Source organism: Vigna unguiculata, chromosome 9 (genome assembly GCF_037176805.1).
Source record: "Vigna unguiculata cultivar grain cowpea cultivar isolate G323 ecotype 2 chromosome 9, ASM3717680v1, whole genome shotgun sequence".
NCBI classification, from domain to species: domain Eukaryota; kingdom Viridiplantae; phylum Streptophyta; class Magnoliopsida; order Fabales; family Fabaceae; genus Vigna; species Vigna unguiculata.
In genome coordinates this window covers 35,326,279-35,347,333 of record NC_140800.1, presented here as the reverse complement: position 1 = coordinate 35,347,333, position 21,055 = coordinate 35,326,279, and the positions used below count along the sequence as shown (strand labels likewise).

General features: G+C 30.9%; 1 protein-coding gene across 1 annotated transcript; it reads left to right on the top strand.

Annotated features, from left to right (window-relative positions):
* Positions 1-11,444: 11,444 nt before the first annotated feature.
* LOC114164694 (putative indole-3-pyruvate monooxygenase YUCCA11) lies at positions 11,445-13,350 on the top strand. The gene is made up of 4 exons (XM_028049440.2): positions 11,445-12,113; positions 12,463-12,696; positions 12,779-12,904; positions 13,014-13,350. The coding sequence occupies exons 1-4, from the start codon at positions 11,499-11,501 to the stop codon at positions 13,236-13,238; spliced, it is 1,200 nt and encodes a 399-aa protein (XP_027905241.1). The 5' UTR covers positions 11,445-11,498; the 3' UTR covers positions 13,239-13,350.
* Positions 13,351-21,055: the final 7,705 nt, after the last annotated feature.

The following is a 21,055-nucleotide window of genomic DNA, read 5'->3' as shown; positions in this document are numbered from 1 at the left end:
TTTCCATTTCTCCCTGCCCTATATTTTAAGGGGCTGTCCTTGTAAGTGGGCCTAAGGATTGGCACAGTAGATAAAACCATCATTCGTTGCCCTAAGCCTCACTTTTCACTCATTTTCACAGAACCTAGGTCTGCAGCCGTCAACCCCTCTGCTAGGGTTTGTTCACTGTCACGTTGAGCTAAGAGAGATTGCTACTCCATGTAAGTATTCCTTCTTGTTTGTATTGGTCCCTCTTCACCTTATCGTAATTTCAGTTAAGAGCCTCTGCTAACTCCATCTCCTGGTTCTGTCCCACTCTGTTTTCAGCCCCATAATTCGTCCTTAGAGCTGTTGTGCCCGTGGTCGTGCCGCCAGGATCTCTACTAAGCTTTTTCCAGGTACGGGAAGTTAGGGTCCGAGTCTAAGTTGTGTTTTTATGCTTGTTCTTGAGCTTGCGAATTGTTTGTATGGAATAATCATTGTTCTTGGTACGTGAGATGCTTTGTGTGATTGGCTGGGTTGCATGATACATCTGTTGCAGGTGAGACCATGGCGAGAACTGATAATCTCGCCCAGGCGAGTCGGACTCGCCTAAGCGAGTCTGGTGGAGGCTCGTCCAAGCCTTTTTCGCCAAAGGTCGCCCAGGCAGCCAACTCATTATTTTGAGCGAGCAAACAACTCGCCCAGGCGAGAGGGGTCTCGCCTAAGCGAGATCCCGCGTTGTTTCCTGTTCCTGTTTTGAGCCCTCGCCTAGGCGAAGGGGGAGACTCGCCTAAGCAAAACCTTTCAGCCTGAGCGAGGGGCTGGACGAGACAGTATGTGGTTTGGTTGCTTGGTTGCCCTTGTATGATTGGTAATGGTTTGGGTATGCTTGCTAGGTTGAGATATACATATACATATATATATATATATATATATATATATATATATATATATATATATATATATATATATATATATATATATATATATATATATATAATAGACTGCCATGTATGTGTGACAAAATTCATGAAATGTATGATGGATATCGTGAGAACTTGGCATGTGAAATTAATGAGTGAGTTGGAATTTACGAGACATGGTAATGATATGAGATGAGGCCCTATACTCATGGGGTGGTAATGATCAGTGATATGGATTCAACATGTGGTACGAATGAGGTATTATATTTTTAAAGGTTGACATGGAATTTGTAAGCATGATTGGTATTCTCTTATTGTGGGTTTATGATTGTTGGGTCCGTGTCAGTGTGTAATTCCCGGGAGCCTCTTGGTGAGACTTCCGGGGTTGCGCTTCAGTGGTCGGGACGTAATTCCATGGTCCTTGCTAGTGGGTGTCTATGGTGGTGCCCCGGCTGTATAACTAGGTAAGGATTCAAGGTAAGGTTGTATCCTGACGCTCTAAGGGGTCAGTTAGTCTCATCTAGAGCGGACTGACTCTTGTGGTGAGAGTAGCATGAGGCCTGAAATTCATTAAGGGCTAACTTTGTGGTGAGGGAAAATGGATTCATTGTAACACTTGTGACACATAGCTCGGGGGTGAGCAACTCGAGGGTGAGCAGAGGTATCCACTACAAGTGTAAGCAACCGCTGAATCCGACCAGATTATACGTATCCGGATGAGTCGAGTCGTAGTGTATTGATTGAGATTCATAATATGCTTGATTGTTGTATGGATATTGAATGGTGAAAATATATTCGACTGTATGATAAAATGTTGTTGGCTCTAGCTTACCCTGTTTGTTGTATGGTTGTCTTGTATGTGGCTATTCTTTCTTGCGATGATCTTCAATTTAATTGATGGGAGCAGATGGGCGAGGTTCCTGCGGTCAGCAAGGAAATGGCGATTCCGCTGCTTAGCCATCTGGGCTGGACTTTATGTTTCTTTTCTTCATGGGTCTTCTTTAGGGCTACAACCTATGTATTGTTCTATGCCTTACGATTCTACTCTCTTTTTGTTAGACTTTTATCTGGTTTCCATTGGCATCGTGGTGTGCCCAGTTTGTAGGGGTTGGGTTAGGACCCCAGGACTACACTACATTACTATTTTGAGTGACGTTTCTTTTAATTTCGCTTAATAATTAAATGGGACGTTACATTTAACCTGACACGTCTTTGTATTGAACGTTGTAGTGACCAACCACAAAAGAGAGAAGCTTTTTCTTCCGTTGTTCTTCTTCGCTTTGGTTTGGAAGTGTAACATGCTGGTCGAATATTACTAATTTTTAAATAATATAAAATAAAAGTAATAATAAAGTCATATTTAATTAAATGTCTTTCCCAAAACGCGAGTAATTAAAACCCTTTTTAATCGTCATTCATAACAAATATAATTTAAACTTCAAGTGTTTACATTTCCAAAACTGGGAAAATAAAACCTGAGTTACAAAGTAATTAAAGTAAACAATAAAATCAAATCCCCAAGCATCCCTGCTCCGACTTTATGCATCACCAGCACCACCTGCAACATCATATGCTCCCGTATAACGCATTACACGATCATCACCAAACACAAACAGATATAGTGAGCTAATAGTATCAAATTATATATACAATTCAAATATACATGCATACACTCATCAAAGGAATTATATCCTTTGATTCCATACCACACCATCGCCACCATGTTATCCATGTTCTACGTCTTTAGATGATAACCTTAAGATACCCTTTGCTGCCTCCACCTTCAAGCCACAACTTATAGAACACGTATGGGAAACCTGCTACGGACCACACTCTGTAACGCCATGTGGAGTTCCCAATACGAACCATAGTTTGTATTTGTCCAAAGACTACCAAACTCACTGGCTAACGTCGAAGAGGGCAATCTTCTTGGACCCATCTGTACGAGCCACGACTCGCACACTCACACTGGCAACACTCGCCGATCTGAGCCACAACTCAAGGAATGCTAATGTCCATCCGCCATTCCGAGCCACAACTCAAGGGATGCCAGTTTTAGCCACAACTCAAGGAATGCCACGTGTTTACCCCATATCCTGAGCCACAACTCAAGGGATACCATTCTGAGCCACAACTCAAGGAATGCTATAGCAAAGTCCATCCTTAAGATATCACCTAAAGCCTCGTAGACCACGCACATCCAAAGCATATAAGCCATGACCCTGCATTATCACCTCATTATACAAATGAAACCTACTAACACAGGAACACATCATAATTACTTGACCATGAACTCATGATATATATCATGCTTCCACGAACTTGCCCGCTTGTGGTCCAACCTCTACAAACCTCCTCGCTCGTAGTCCAACTCTTCGGATCTCCCTGCCCGTAGTCCAACACACGTGATCCATCCAACTATGAACTTTCCCGCTTGCAGCAACCCTCAAGTGTGAGCACGGAACATACAACCTCCCCGCTCATATCCTCACACGAGAGCATAATTAATATGAACCTTCTCGCTCATATTAATCATGTGTTCATCACCAGTCATGAACTTACCCGCTCATGACACTGATAAGCATCTCCTGGTTCAAGTACAACATCACAAACCAAACGAACACACATCCCTATGCATTATCGCTTGGTGTTGCCTAAGCGCTGTCAGGCGAAATGCCAACGAACACCATCTTCGTGGCTATCGCTTGACGATTCACTCCTCACCGCCAAGCGTCACGCGCTCCAAGGACTTCCTTGGTGCTCCTATCGCCTGATGACCACCATTGTGCTGCCAAACGCTATACCAGTAACGACCCGTTGCTGGTTTAGCACCCCAAAACAGGTTACATTCAATCCTAATCTTACAATTATGTATGTCCACAATCAAGAATCTATATGGTTCCAGAAATCACATGACTTAAATGCACAGTATTAACTTAGATAGCTTTAACATGCTTGTACACAAATATCACATATTAAACATGTATTTCACCAACCATCACTCATATTCATGTAACCATTTTAAATAGTATACACACTCATGCTCCTTAAAAATATCACAGGCCAATCCAACACACACGTTATTTTCCCTTTCTCATTTTCACAACCTTTTGCATGCATACAATTGACATACACCACATAAGACCCAATCAAAGTTATATACTTATTCTACATGCCCCTACAATTCCATTACTTTTAAAGTATGATTATCATGTTCCCATACTTGTCCAAAACCCATCATGATCATGCAACACTCGGTTATAGTGATATCATCGATAGTGACCTTTTTTACACACTTATAACATCATACATTGGAGCTAACCTAATTAGATTTATATATTCAACATGGCTTCGCAAGCACTACCAAAAACATACTCATCAATCTCTCTCTCTCTCACACACACACACACATATATATATATATATATATATATATATATATATATATATATATATATATATATATATATATATATATATGTATATATATATATATATATATATATATATATACATATATATATATATATATACATATATACATATATATATATATATATACATATATATATATATATATATATATATATATGTATATATATATATATATAATATATATATATATATATATATATATATAGATATATAAGTATATATATGTATATATATACATATATATGTATATATATATATACATATATATACATATATATGTATATATATACATATATATGTATATATATACATATATATATATATATATATATTCACCAATCAAGGTTATACCAACATTTAAGCATACTTAAGCATTCATTACTAATCATACTTGTAGGGAATTCAAACCACTAATCATGAGTAACATATATATCTATAGCAACATACATCCAATTCAAATATCCACCGTTCAAAGTGTATAACAACATGTTATGGATCATTTGTTAAAATTTAACCTAAATCGAATGGTTAACAAACCGAGAAATACAGTTTCACGAAAACTGCGCATACTAGAAAAATCAGTAGTGCCTAATGCCCAGAAATTAGGGACCTGGCGCCTAGCGGTATGAAACCAGCGCTTGATAGTTCCTACTGTGCGAAAACACGAAAAATAACGTCTTTTCATGAAAAGTCCCTATTTCACACATTCATGCATCGCCTGATAGAAACCCAAAAATTAGGTTTGTTTCACATGAGTCGCCTGACAACTTTGAAGGCCCACCAGGCGGTTTTTGGAAATTTTCCAGAAACCTAGAAATTTGAGGTTTTTCAGTATGAAAACATATACAATTTATCATACTTTATGCAATTAAATAATTAATCATCAAAATAACGAGATTCAACTCCCCTAACCTGAATTCCTAGCTTCCAATTACAAACTTATTATCCTTGGTGAATTCCCTCTCCACTCTCTTTTCTCAGAGCCCTCTCCATTTGCTTCTGGCTAGGGTTTTTCTAATCCTACTCATTCATGCTAAAAAGAAATTTGGCCAAAAAGGAACTTATTACTCCTAAGGCAAGGTTTGAACACACAACCATCAAATTTCAAAGCAAAAGCATAATTAATTCAACTAATTCATGTTTCATGATAATTCCTATACATCTAGAAATTTATAATCACTCATCATGATCAAGCATATCATTAAAAATAATAATTATTCAAATAACATACAAATAGCATACATAGGACTCAAACCCAAGTCCTTTCACATAATTAAGTACTCTCAACCACTTGAGCTAGTACTATTCCACATCATAAACCCCAGCATTAAATGTCATAAAGGTTCCCACTACCCGCATTTATTAAATAATTATTTAAAATTTTCAGGTCTTACAGGAAGCACCCACGTCCATGTTCATGTTGGTTCCCTCTCATTTTCTTCCTCCTTTGATCATCTTTAACCTCTAACAACTTGTTTTTGTGCTCAACATTGTAGTGGCCAGCTGCAAAACAGAGAATATTTTTCTTCCCTTGTTGTTCTTCGTTTTATTTCTCCTCTTTTCGTTTTTATCCTTTAACTGACTCGTTTTTGTGCTCAACTTTGCAATGACTAGCCATTGAAACAATGAGCCCTTTTTCGCATCTCACTGACCTACATCATAGTCTATTTCGCTATAAATAGACCACAACTCCTTCCATAAACGTAGCCTATTAGAAATTATAGACTACAATTATCAATTGTAGTCTAAAATGTTTGTTTTAGACTATGACCTGATATGCTTTGGTTCATTAATTGATAAATGTATAGGTTACTTAATTAGACATATGATTTTGGCACTTAAAATGCATCCAATTGATATATTTTTGAGTGAATCAAACATCTTTAGCTTAGAATTACAGAATAAGGTACTAAGAAGATAAAAAAAATTCAAGAAGTTTTGTTGATTTTCAGCAATGTCTCAAGGAATTAAAGGATGATACAGTTGAGTCCCAAAATTTTCCACTGAGCGCTAAAAAGATGATTTTGAAAAGATTTAGAATATGATTTTTTTACAGTTGAGCTATAAGAAAGTGACAATGAACACTATAGGCAGTTAATAAGGATGTCAAAGGCGGTAAAAGAAAAGTCAAAAGTAGTGCACAACCTAAGCTGCATGAAAATGGCGCTTAATAGTTAAGGTGACAAAGAAAGAAGAAAACTCTAAATAGAAGGAAACATTTGTAGTTGAGGGCAGAAAGGTTCGAAGTGAGCGCTAGTGAAAATTTCTATAAATAAAGGCCTTATGTCTTGGATTTCAGCATTGAGTGGTGAAGTAAATAGGTAACAGTATATTAGGAATACATTGTTACGAGGCTAGAGAGATGTTGCACATTGTGAAAAAGGTATAATTATCTACTGCTAGATTATATTGCAACATACTACTCATCATGAGTAACTGAGCTTTTTTGTGATTGATTGAATGGATCAGTAACTTCCCTATACTCTATTTTCATCTATGTAATCATATTTAGATATTTATGCTTTCCATTGATTTGATTTATGTTTAATGGTTGTCTCGGGGTACGTCTTAGTGCATGATATAGTTGTTGCGATTTGTAGGAATGGATTTTTACTAGTTGAACTAACCAAATCAAACCAAATGGTATATCTTCTAGTGCCCAGGGTTGGGTTGTGTGTTTTGTTCACTGTTCTGATTCTTAATGCATATGTTGAACAAATCTTATATCAAAGAATTGAGTAAATTGATTGAGACTTAGACAAACACTATATAAAGAATTTAAGTGTTTTTGACCTTAAAGAACAGAAAAAACAATATTAATTACCAAATGACCAATAAAATTATGTATCAGACATGGAAGTATGTTTAGTCGTGCCATCCAGAAATACATAATTGTTATAATATTTGTTCAATCTTTCGTATTTTGCAACTATTAATACAAGTGGAATCTTGCCTCCACCCTCTCTTTATCTTATACTTATACATGATTTATGATATATTTTTTGTTGGTTGTAAAGTTTTATCTTAAAGCTGGCAAAATCAGCATGCATTTATTAAAGTAGTTTTTAAAAGTATAAAAATTGAGAATATTGTGTTGCCTCTGTCCATACTCTTTAATTCATTCAACATTAATTTCAACCCAGAAAGTAACAAAGAAAATGGCTAACCGATGCCCGCATTGATATGTAGATTTTTTTTATTGTTTAATCGCATTCATAACTTTTTTATTTTATTTTTTTTATCAATAATTACTAATATATAAACAAGATATTAAAATGTCTCAATCTATATATAAAAATATTAATAAATATATAAAAAAGTGAATATAAATTTTTTGAATACTAATATTTTCAACAAACAGAAAACGCAAAACATTATGATAAAAATGAAACCTACGTGTCTAGAACATGGAAGCATGCATAGAGGGAAAGGTGGCCGTTCTCCTTATTTGACCCGAGAATTTTGCATGCAGACAGCATAACCTATAGAACTTACTTTTTATTAATAATAAATTGGATAGCAAAGCAAAGATTTAAATTAAACTCCTTGAAGGAAATAAAAAATATTGGAAATATGACTGTTGAGTGTTAGAAAAATATTAATCAAATAATACTAGTAAGATTAATATTACTCAGAGGCTTAATAATTTATATAACAATAATAAATAATAGATAAAAGGTAAGGAGTAAAAATAGTCTGGGTTGAGACACATATAATGCTATCATTAGAGATAAAACGCCTCCACTATACAGGGCAATACAAATACACAATCATATGTGTTTCAAATCATATGTGTTTTTCTCTCAAAATATAACAACCCGTCAGATTAATCGAGTGCAACGAAGGATTTCCGAACCTTATGAACACTACTGTTTTAAGAGATAATATAGAAAAGAAGAACACTCTTGAGAAAACTAGTGTTTTTTGTTATGTCTATTGTTGTGTCTTTTCCCATGCACCTAGGTGATATTTATAAGTAGAAAAGGGAGACAAAAAAGTAAATAATAATAAAAATATAGTAATTAATCATAAAAAACATTAACCCATAAATTAAAAATCTACAAAATCATAAATAAGAGTAGAATTTTTATTTTAATTATTTATTTTTTAAATTATATTAAAATATTTCTAAAGTTGAGGAACTCAACCGTTGATTTACTATGTACCGAAAGTTTTATATCCAAATATTTACACTATGTCAACTATATTATTTTTACAATAGTATTTATTATCATATGTTTTAATATATGACAGTTAACTAGGATTGGAATAAATTTTTTCCATAGTTTAAACCTTTAAAGTTTTTCTAATAAAATATTCGCTTATTTATATTTTGAACTTGAAAATTTTTTAATTGAGTTTCTAATAAATTTTTTGATTCATTAAGTTAATAAAATTTTAAAAAAATCAATTAAGTCCCTAATGTTAACTGTTGTTGTTATGAAGACTAGTTTTTTTTTTTTTCTTTTATCAGCTATGATGGCTAGTTATCTTGTATTGTCGTCTTTATTAAAAGTCGTCACATAATATTTTGTTATAAAAAATCATGATGATGAGATCTTTTTTAAACATCTACTATATTTAAAGAAAATTATTTTTAAATTTAATTAAAATTATAAAAATAAAGATAAAAAATACAAAAAATACAAAATTATAAAAATATAAAATTTGTAATTATAAAATTATGAAATAAAAAATTATAAAATCAAAAAATTCAAAAATATAAAATTACAAAACTTAAAAATTACAAAATTATAAAAATAAATAATTTCATAATTACAAAATTATAAAATATATGAATATAAAATTATATAATTATAAAAATATAAAATTACAAAATTATAAAATTGTGAAATTGTGAAATTATGGAAATATAAAATTATCAAATTGTAATAATTTATAATAAAGTTAAAAATATTTTTTGTTAAATACCCTCTATATATAATTGCCACATCACAACATTAATAGAAACATTTAATTGTAGGGACTAAATTGAAAATTGTTCAAAATATTGAGATTCAATATACCACCAAAATTTATGTGGGACTCAATTAAAAATTCTTAAATTTATCATGGACTCAAAATATTATATTTTTTCTTTGAATATTTAAACAAAATAAATTAGTGTAACTCTTGATGTGATAATGTTAATGTGCTTATGAAATATTCTTTTACAGATTAATTAATAAATAAATATTTTGTAAAAATACAGTAAACGAGATATTATAAAATCAATATTTAAATGGAAAATTGTTGATGTTTGAATACATAAACTAATTGATATAATTTTTTTTAACTTTGTTAATCATAATTACGAGATTTTTTTAGAGTACTTTAAGAGATAATTTTTCAAATGATCTCATTAAAAAATAAATAAAAGGTTAGTGTGTCAGAATGAAAAATATGTAAATGCGCTTCTCCCTATTGTTTTTAAGTGTTTTTAAATGTTTTACAAGCAAATAAATTCAAGAAATGCATTTTTTTTCATAAAATATTTGTTTTATTATGAGTCTTTTTCATTTTTTTTTTGATAAATTTATATTATATATGAAATTTAATTAAAAATCAGTAAGATTTATACAATCAGTAGGATTTATACAATTTTAAATATTGGTATATTTTTTATTTATTTAAAATATATATAAAAATAGTATTATATAATTTCTTTGATTACTTTATAAAGACTAGATTAAAAACATGCTTTATTTATTAAATCTAATTAAAACATTTATTTTATCTAATGTTATCTGCAAGAACATTTTTAATTAAATTAATAGTCATGAAATATATTATAATGTCACATTAAATTAGTAAACTGAATTTTATCAGAAATATTTAAGGGAGTAAATATAATCTGCAGATGACATTTATAACATTAACATTTTATACATTCACTTAGTGATTACAGCATTGAGTTGGATAAGATGAGACTTTGAACATTAATTAGTTGTGATTGAACTTATCACCTATAGTGGATAAAAATTGAGCTTATCTTCCTTCGATCGTATATGCATATATTTTAAAAATATCTTTGAACTAAAATGGTTTATTGAGAGGTTGAATACATCTATGATAATTTTATATTAGCAAAAAAAAAAAAAACTATGACAATTTCCTGTCTCATCACACATAATGGAAAATTTTCTTCTTAGTTTAGGTAAACTTATATTTTGATGAACATATTTAAATTTATGTCATGATCAATACAGGAAAGAAACACGAAGAATCCATGGGTAAACAATACTAATATATACTTTAAATAAAAAAAAATAGTCATAATTATTACTTCCACCTATAAAGAAAAAACGTTTAGGATTTTAATGATGTAATTTGTTTTTCATTTCTACCATGCTTCAAACATAGCTTTAGCCTTGATTGTCTTGTATAATGGCTATCAAATATTTAATAGCTAATTACAACAATTGAGTATAGTTGCTTCCTTTATTAAACTATTTATTTCATCTGAAAGATATGTAAATCAACTCGCTTATTTTGGATTTAAAAAGTCAAATTTATTAATTAGATTCACAAAGTGAGTGAATCGTATTGATTTTTACTTATTAAATTTTAATCATAATGTTATATATATGTTATATCCACTTGTACTCAAGGAAGCAATTCAGCAATTAATAATGCGTATTTTTACTAATTATAAGAGAATATATGAATAAAAGGAATATAACTAGTAGATATCCTTGAAATTAATTGTTTTGGTTTTTGATCTCATCAAAAATCTGAGAATGGCCGAAGAAAATTAGTTAATTAAAAACCCAAAAATACAACGTAAAAACTAAAAACTAATAAAAGGTGACTGTTAAAGCGGCAGAGCCCACAGTAAACTTTCTTTTCCTGGCTCTATACTGATATAGGTGAATCCCCCTGTATAAATGGCAGGCAATAAAAATAATCTATTTTTGAAAAAAGTAACTGAAAATATTAATTATATTGCTTTTCTTGAATTTTCCGATTGACTCTATTGACCAAAATATAGAATGATAGTAAAAAAGGAAAACTAAAACTGGGTTGATGACACTCATGGTTGGCAAGGTGGCAACTCATCAGAAGTGCCCAAATAAATAATGTCATGAATTGCACAAGCTTATAAAAGCAGAAGCATAGCAGAAGGTGAAAACCCACACAAACCAATTTCAATCCAAACCCAAAACCATTATCTGTGTCATGGAGATTGAAGTTCCTGTTGTGATTGTGGGTGCAGGCCCTGCTGGTCTTGCAACCTCTGCATGTCTCAACAAACTTTCAATCCCCAATCTTATCCTTGAAAGAGATGATTGCCATGCATCTCTTTGGAGGAAAAGAACATATGACCGATTGAAACTTCACTTGGGCAAAGATTTCTGCAGCCTCCCTCACATGCCCTTCCCCTCTGATTTCCCCACCTTTGTTCCAAGGGTTGACTTTCTCCGTTACTTGGACAGCTATGTCTCTCGTTTCAAGATTTCCATCAGGTATAACCGGAATGTCGAATCTGCACATCTTGATCATAACAGTGGCAAATGGAGGCTTGTTGTCAGGGACATAGCATCAGATGCTGATGAGGTTTATGTCTCTCAGTTTCTGGTCGTTGCGTCTGGGGAGAATAGTGAAGGGTATGTGCCCAGGGTTGAAGGGCTCGAAGGGTTCGAAGGAGAATACATGCATTGCAGTAAGTACCTCAATGGAAGGGACATGTATGGCAAAAATGTCCTTGTTGTTGGCTGTGGAAATTCTGGCATGGAGATAGCGTATGATCTCTCAAATTGGGGTGCAAATACTTCCATTGTTGTTAGAGGCCCTGTAAGCCATTCCTCCATTTGCAAACCCTTTACGTGTATTCTATAACAAGGCAATACTTAAATTATTCTATAAAACGTTAAAGATCATACCTTTATTATTAAAACACCCTCATATAAATTCTAAATATTATATATATATGATGTCTTTTTTGCTTTGATATTATTTTAATGGCACTTTTTGTGAATGAATAATGTACCGTTTTATATATTTCTAAACTGATAAAAAAAATGTTGGCTTTCTATGATTTAAAATATTTTAGGGCTGGAAGTTCAACAAGGTTAGGGTAAGGTTTATGATTAAAAACATTAACCTCGTACTGATCTATTTATCTGACACTCTCTGTGTTTAGGTTCACTTCTTCACTAAAGAAATGGTGTTCGTGGGAATGACCCTGCTGAAATACTTGAAAATTGAGAGAGTGGACAAGCTTATGATGCTTATGAGCAAGCTCAAGTACGGAGATATGTCTAAGTATGGTTTGGTGAGGCCAAGGGATGGACCATTCGTTTTGAAGAGAAAGGGTGGTACCACTCCCACCATTGATGTTGGTTGCGTTGGTAGGATCAAGAAAGGAGAAATTAAGGTAGCTAGGGATCTTGGATCAGTGTTTCTTTCATGTTAATTAAAACATTACATTGATTTTGGTTGTCACCTTTTGTGTTCAGGTTTTCCCAGCTCTTTCAAGCATCAGAGAGGGAAAGACGGCTGAGTTTGAGGATGGAAGAGATGCAGAATTTGACATCATAATCTTTGCTACTGGATACAACAGCACAGTGCTGAAGTGGCTTAAGGTGCATATAAAACAGTAGCATAATTGTTTTGTCGAAGTTCAACCGTTGATTTTTTTAAGGTGTCTGAGATTAGCCCTAACTGGTTTTTCTGCGACTTGTTGAAATGCAGGATTATAAAGAACTGTTCAACAGTAACGGAATGCCTAAACCAGGTTTTCCAAATCACTGGAAGGGAGAGAATGGTCTCTACTGCGCTGGATTTTCAAGAAGAGGATTAGATGGCATTGCTTTTGATGCACAGCGTATAGCTAATGATATCAGCATGACTACAAGTGCAAGAGGTCCCGATTGGGACGATGCCAACTTTGATTCCCTCAAACTCATAGAAAAATAAGTTCTCTGAAGTATGCTTATGTTTGTGTGTAATGGGAGTGACCCACACCCATAAAGTAAATAAATAAATATGCAGAATGTAAAAACTGATACATAATAAAGTCAGTATTATACTATAATTATAATTATGTATAATAGTGATTAGTATATATAAATAAATATATAGATTATGGTTTTTCCTTATTTCTCTACCAACTTTTTTTATTTGTCCTTCTTGCTCAAATTTATTTCTTAGAATAATTCTATTGAGTCATAAGGTTTAATCCAATGTTTTTCTTTTTTAAATCGACATTTTCTAATATTTAAATTGAATGTTACTAATTTACAACATAGTTATGGAATGAGACTGGTTTTTAAAGAAATTATATGCAACGGCAAGAAAATAGTTTTCGGTTTATCCCAAATTTCTTAAATTAATATTTTTTAAGGGTTAAATATGTTTTTTGTCGCTTAACTTTTAGTGAATTTTGAAATTAGTCTATTTCGAAACTTTGGACCAATTTAGTCATTCATCTTTCGAAATATGTGAATTTAGTAATTTTAATCAAATTTTGTTAAGTTTATTTAACATTTCAAGCGAATAGTGTTTGACTTAACATTATAAACAACTCAAATACAATCCTGAAATGCGTACGAAACATTAAATAAATCTAACAAAATTTGATTAAAATGACTAAATTCACATATTTCAAAAAATGAATGACTAAATTGGTCCAAAGTTTTAAAATGAACTAATTCCAAAATTCACTGAGAGTTAATGGACTAAAAATATATTTAACTTTTTTTAAAGTATGATATTAACCACCTCTTCAACCATCTCAAAAACTTTAAATTATTGATAGCCATGAATGATTATTTTTACTTCTCCAATGTGTCATTCACATTTAAATCCATTAAACGTTTTGATACCTATCCTCCCATTCTTTCCTTTTAACGACTTTCCATTCAATTAATTAACGTGTGAATAAATTAATTTTTTTAATTTATAAATATTAGTATTTATAGACTATATTATTTTATAGACTATATTATAATTATAAGGTAATTAAATATATTTTATAAAAAATAATTATTGGTAAACAAAATTTTGATACATAATAATATTTGATATGAACTTCAACTTAAAACTCATTGGCGGATCTTTATATTGATAGGAGGGGATCATGCCCCAGATATTTTTATATGTGTATAATTTCCAAAATTTTCTTTTAAATATTTAATATATTTTTAATATATTTGTTATTTTTTGAAATTTTTTATACATTTATGTCTATATATAAAAGAAATTTTTTACTTTTTATGTTTACATTTGTGATCCAATTTTATCTTTTAAATAATTTTTTAAAAATTAAAATAATTATTTTATTATTATTTTAAGTGACTATTTGTTTAATTTAACATTTTTTAATTTGACTATTTTTTAAACTTAATCATTATAAATAAAAATTAATTACAGTAAAATTATAAAAACTATTTATATTTAATTTTATTATTATAAGAATGACAATAATAATCATTTTATTATATTTTATTATCATGAAATAAGTAAATACAATGGTTTTTTTTAGTTTATATATATTTTGAGTTTAATTACTTTTTTTTTTCATTCAAAAATAAGTTGGTCCTTTAGTTTTATTTAGTTTCAATTTAATCTTGATTTTTGAAAAATTGATATAATTTGGTTCTTTTCGTTAAATTTTTTGAAACAGATTAAGGTTTTTTCATCAAAATTAAAGTTGTGAATAGAAATGGTTTGAGTTATTGTTGTAATTAATATAATCCTAGTGTCAATTTTGATGAAAAATGCTTGATCTGTTTCAAGAAGTTTAAAGAAAGGACCAAATTAAGGATGACAAAAAAATTCATACACGTGGGTATTTGCAATTAAAACCTACAACGGATAATAAATGGATATTGTAAATAGATACCCGTGGGTAACAGGTACGATTATTTTTTATACTTACATGTTAGTGGAGCGGGTATGGGTATCATAGTATATGTACTCGTAGATATTTGTACCCGCTATACTCTAAAAAAAACTTGATCAAAATATTAACACATTGATTTTGAATGAATTATTTTTTATTACTTGGTTTTAAAAAAATTCATTTCTTTGTAAACTGTCAGTCAACACTATTTAACTATATTATTTAAACTTTTTTTAAATTTATAAATGTTATGTATTGTATTTTACTTGAATGTATGGTTAAGACATTATGTTAGATATTTTAATTTTTTTTATTAATACCCACGAGTACTCGTGGTTATTAAAAAAAATGTAAATACCTGCATAACGAATATCCATAAGGATATGGGAACGGGTACGAGATTAATATTTATCTCATGGGTAGGGTACAAATACCCGCCTTATTGACATCCTTAGACCAAATTGCATCAATTTTTAAAAAATTAAGATTAAACTAAAATTATAAAAAAACTAAAGGATCAATTTGACATTTTTAGACAAAAAAAAATACCAACTTTTTAATTCAACAAAAATGTTGGGATTCTAAAATATTGGTTAAAGATCCACCGGTATGACAACCAGTGATCAAGTTTAATTGGCTTAGTTATACGTAACAAATAATTAAATGTTTGCGTTATTTAAATTTAATCACATAAATATTTATGTAACATTCAATAGTGTTAATTTAATATTTCATTTATACATAGATAAATATTTATTGAATAGCAGTTATTATTTATTTAATTTAACAATTAAAATATAAGTTTATTAAATGTATAACCTTTAATCGCAGTCTCTATATAAAGTATATTATTAAATAAAACTTAATAACTTAATTCATATATGAAAGATGTATCTATAAATAACTAATCATATATTAAAAAGGAAGGTTGAAATAAAAACTATATCGTGGATGTAATTAAATTTAATAAACTAAGTTATATATATATTTTTATTAATAAAGTAATACTCATCCTTATTATATATATATATATATATATATATATATATATATATATATATATATATATATATATATATATATATATATATATATATTATAATTATCTATATTATTAATATTTATATAAGTTTATTGAAACAATATTTTTACAAAAATAAAATTTTTTATATTATTTCTAAAATATAATAATAATAAAAATAAGTAAAATTTCCATATATATATATATATATATATATTTAAAATTTTAGTTTTAAATTTATAATTCTATTTCAATTTAACTTTAGTTAACATATTATTTTTAAATAAATTTTCTTATGAAAATATTACTTCCCAACAAAAACTCTATTTTAGAATTAGAAGAGACATTCTTTTGGTGACGGAACTTGAACAAAAGATTCACAGGTACTAAATTTAGAAAGTTGTTTTTCATCATCTTTAATCACTAGATTCATATGAAATTTTTAAAGTTTAATTGTAGTAAATGTATTTTTTTTTCATCACAAGCATTTGTCTTGAAAAAAGAAAAAAAATCAATTCTTTTATTTCTTATTATAATTTTTTTAATATAAATTTATCACTTCTCACCTATTTAGAAAAAGATAAATGTATTATCTTCCAATGGTATAAAGTAGAAATTTTTATCACATAAAAAAAAACATTGTTTTTTTTTAAAAAAGAAGGTAGAAAATGAATTTATTTAAAAAAAGAAATTGATTGGTTAAAAATGTTCCTTAATTAACTTCTCAATTTGACTATGGTACAATTTTATTTTGAAAAGAACGAGAGATTGAGAGATTGAGGGTGAAAATTAAAATAAAAAGAAAAAAGTAAAAAAGAAGTGGAGGTACAAAAGAGAAAAACAAAAAATAGAAGATGAAAGGAAAAATTATACATGACGCTTTAAGAAACAAATTAAAAAGTTAATATAAAAAATACAATAATATATAAAAATAATTGTTAAATATATATGAAAAATTAAATAAAATATTTTATTTTTGGAGAAGTCATGACTTTCCTATGTCTGTCCTATGTCACGTCTAAGTTCTATCCGTACATCTTCCCGTATAACCAGTAATGTAAGATGATTGTATTTGAATAAATAATCATACGATAAGTTTATTTAATTTACGTGTCATTTATTTATATTATTACAATAGTAGCTGAAAATAATGATAATAAATAAAATAATTCTTCTAATTATTATTAGAGAAAATAATATATTTCAATAAACATGTGTAATTAAATTTGTTTTTACAGTCATCCCATTCTGTTATTTTCCTTCTTCAAAGTACCATCTATAGGATATGCAATACTATTAAATACAGATGGGGTTGGGAGGCAACATGTAAGAAGATAACATGAATAAGGTGGGCCAATATATATGCAAAACTAAGAAATAAGGAGGATTGGATACTAAGGACATTAGACTAATTAATCCTGCATTATTGACCAAATTAAAATGGAGGTTGGATATAGTAGATAAGGGTCAGTAGAAAGAAATTTTATAATCCAAATATGGGTATGAGAGAAACAATGTAGAACGTTAGGTTTTGTTTTGCTGACAGGTAAATACATAGTTGTTTTGCTGTTTCGTGTTTAGTCTGTCAGGTGTGCTGGTATATGTTGTCGCTTCCTTACTTTTATTTTCCTTTTCTTTTGACAAGTAGCAGTAATCTTTTCACTTTACCTTTTTGTTTTTGATGTGGTTTCTCTTCTTATTTATTTGTTCTAAATCTGAATCTAGAATGTTGAGATTAGTTATGTAACGTCCAAAAAATTGAATAATCTCGATAAATAAAACTCCATTAGAGTATGAAAGTATATAATACGTTGGACATACTCAGATTACAAGAAAAGGGTCCCACATGGCCCAATTAGAAATATATTGAAAGAAACAAATAAAAGCATTAGACCTTGTTCGGACAAAAAAAACATAAATAATATAAAATCCTTCAGTAATGAGTCTCACAGTGGGCCCAACACCTGTCCCATCCATCAAGCTGCAGCATCCCTATTACCACCACCACTGCCAGGGGTTCTCACATCATTGCAAGGGAGGAAAACCATGCACACAACCATACAGACAAGCGAAAGGGTAAGCTAGTGTACATAATTCACACATTATAATAATCATCATTCAATCACATAATCAAGCACAATTGACGAAAACGCTCACATAATACACCAAACCCCTTTCAAGACTACTAGACTTGACTATCCGAATACGCACAATGAGGCACCACCACGAGACAGTGGAATTAAGTCCTAGCAGTGAGACATCACCACGAGGCCTTCGCGAAATTACACCCTTACAAGAGGCACCACCACGTGGCCTACGTGGAATTGCGTCCTGGCCTTGAGGCACCACCATAATACTTGCGTGGAATTACGTCCTTAACTCGAGGCACCACCGTGAACTCCTCCTTAGAAGGGTCCACGGAATAATGTCTAATAAATGAGGCACCACCATGAGCTCTCACTATAAGAGTCATGGAATTACGCCCTACTCACACATTGAACATGTTTCACCAACCAATCAGAAGTTCCCATAATACTAACATCATATATAACAACCCCATCATGCAACTCATGCTTTCCAATTCATATAACATACAACAACATACCATTCCCACCGCAACCTCATATATCAATCATAGCATCATCCCTCAACCCACCAAGTAAAGCATTTAGATCAAACAAGCAATCACACATCAGTGCACCATCCAACAATAACATCCAAACCTACCCGCTGCCTCGCTCAAGCAAGCAGGGCTCGCTCAGGCGAGGGGGTCCTCTCGCTCAGGTGAAACCCTTCTCGCCTAGGCGAGATCGCGAAAGGGAAAAAGCGGACTCTGCGAGGTCTCGCTCAAGCGAGTCCCTTCTCGCCTAGGCGAGACCACTCCTCGCTCAAAAATAAAAACCTCTCGTCTAAGCGAGAGATCGAGCAGCAGGTCCTGGGCGAGCCTCTGCTAATCTCGCTTGGGCGAGGCAAGCTCGCCTGGGCGAGAAAACCAGTGCCCGCCACTGTTCCTTCGAGTGACAACTACCCACATGCATCCACACAGTCTAACAGACATTTTCAACCGATTAAATTCACACACAGACCGTTCAATCAACACATACCCATCAAACAAGCAGATTCTACCGAAAACAATGGTAAGGTCTAGCTTCCCTTACCTGGAAAAGCTAACAGAAACTTCGATATGTAGTCGTGAACACCACAACTCTATAAGCAGACCCAAGACTGGAACAGAGAAACAAAGCAAGGTTACTACGAAGCCCTAATTGGAACAATAGAACTGCAGCTAGGAAGGATTAGTCATTAGCTAACAGAATACTTGGAATATAGAAACGAAGTCGAGCTTGGTTTGATCGAGATTGCGTAAATCCTAGCAGAGCTCTCTTGGGCTGCGGAGGGAGACGACTACGTTCTGCGAATGAGTCAAAATAATTGTGTTAGGGCAGATTAGGGTTTGGTTTTATCCTCTGGACCAGCCCTTAGTCCCATTACACTAGGGTAACCCTTTTAGTTTAGGACAGAAAAGAGAAAATAATTAACTGGATCTTACAAGTTATGTGTGCGATAAAGAAAAACTTAAACCACGCTAATTCTTCTGTCGTCATATTTGCTTCATCGATGACCTTCTATATAATAATTAATTATAAAATGTAAATAAATTCTTAAAATTGTTGAAATTTGTTAGCTCTTGATATTATTATTATTATTGTAAATTTGCAATAGATCATGACAAAATGTATATATTTATTATCCCTTTAAAGCTGGCCGTATGAAAATAAATAAATGAAGTGTGTTTTCTGTCCTCTTTTATTACACCAAATCGTTTTCATGTTCCGAATTGATTTGTTCATTTCTTGACCTTTTCTCTCCATTTAGTTCTTTTCTATTTAATTAGTTAATTGAATAGTTGGTGATCTCTCTTATTTATATTGATATACTTGTGCTTGCTGGGAATAAAGGAAGCTTCAGATTAGAGTTTTATACCAAACAATATTCAAAGCTCTATCTGTAATACATGCAACCACTTTTACTTTCTCTAACATAAACATAAGTCTTTCCTTCCACTTCTCTGCACGCCACGCTCACGTGGAGACATATTAATTATTATCACACATCGTTACAACTTGTCATAAAAGATATTATCGGACTATTATTTCCCCTTTTATAATAAAGACTTTGATATCTTCATACAATATATATTAATATTTTATTTAAATTAAAAATATTAATATCTATAATTATAGTAAAAAAAAGTTATTATTAAGTGGGTGTTTGTTTAAATGATTAATAAACTATAACTTCATTATAATAATTATTTTCTCGTACACAATAAATTGTTAGGAAATCACTATTGCATTTTTTGATATATTGTCTATTTTGGAGAGTAGAACTCTGTCATAATTTTGTCTTTAAAAAAGTCTTAGAGAGTGAAAGTAAAAGAAAAAATATTTAAATTGTGTTTGACCTCGACTTTTAAGCAAGTAAGATTTATTGATGTATCGGAAAAATAGAAAAATAGAGCTCATTTACTTCATATATATTAACTTTGAATTTAACATATAATTTTCATTTTGTTTTGTCATCGTAACATATAAAACTCCATTAACCTTTTGGTTATGTTATTAACCATTAATATGTACTGATTAAAAAAAAGTAAATTAAAAATAAAAACTATATATCTACAGGCACCTAAAAAGAATGGCAAGGCAACGGCCGATCATACTAAGCAAAAGCAAGTCAACGCTTGTTTTCTATAATTAAATAAAGATTTAAAATGAAGAATTCAAAATGCAATGTAGACCAAGTCAGACTTTTCAGAATACCCACACATATATAAAACAAGTTGCTTATAAAAATCAAGATCACGAA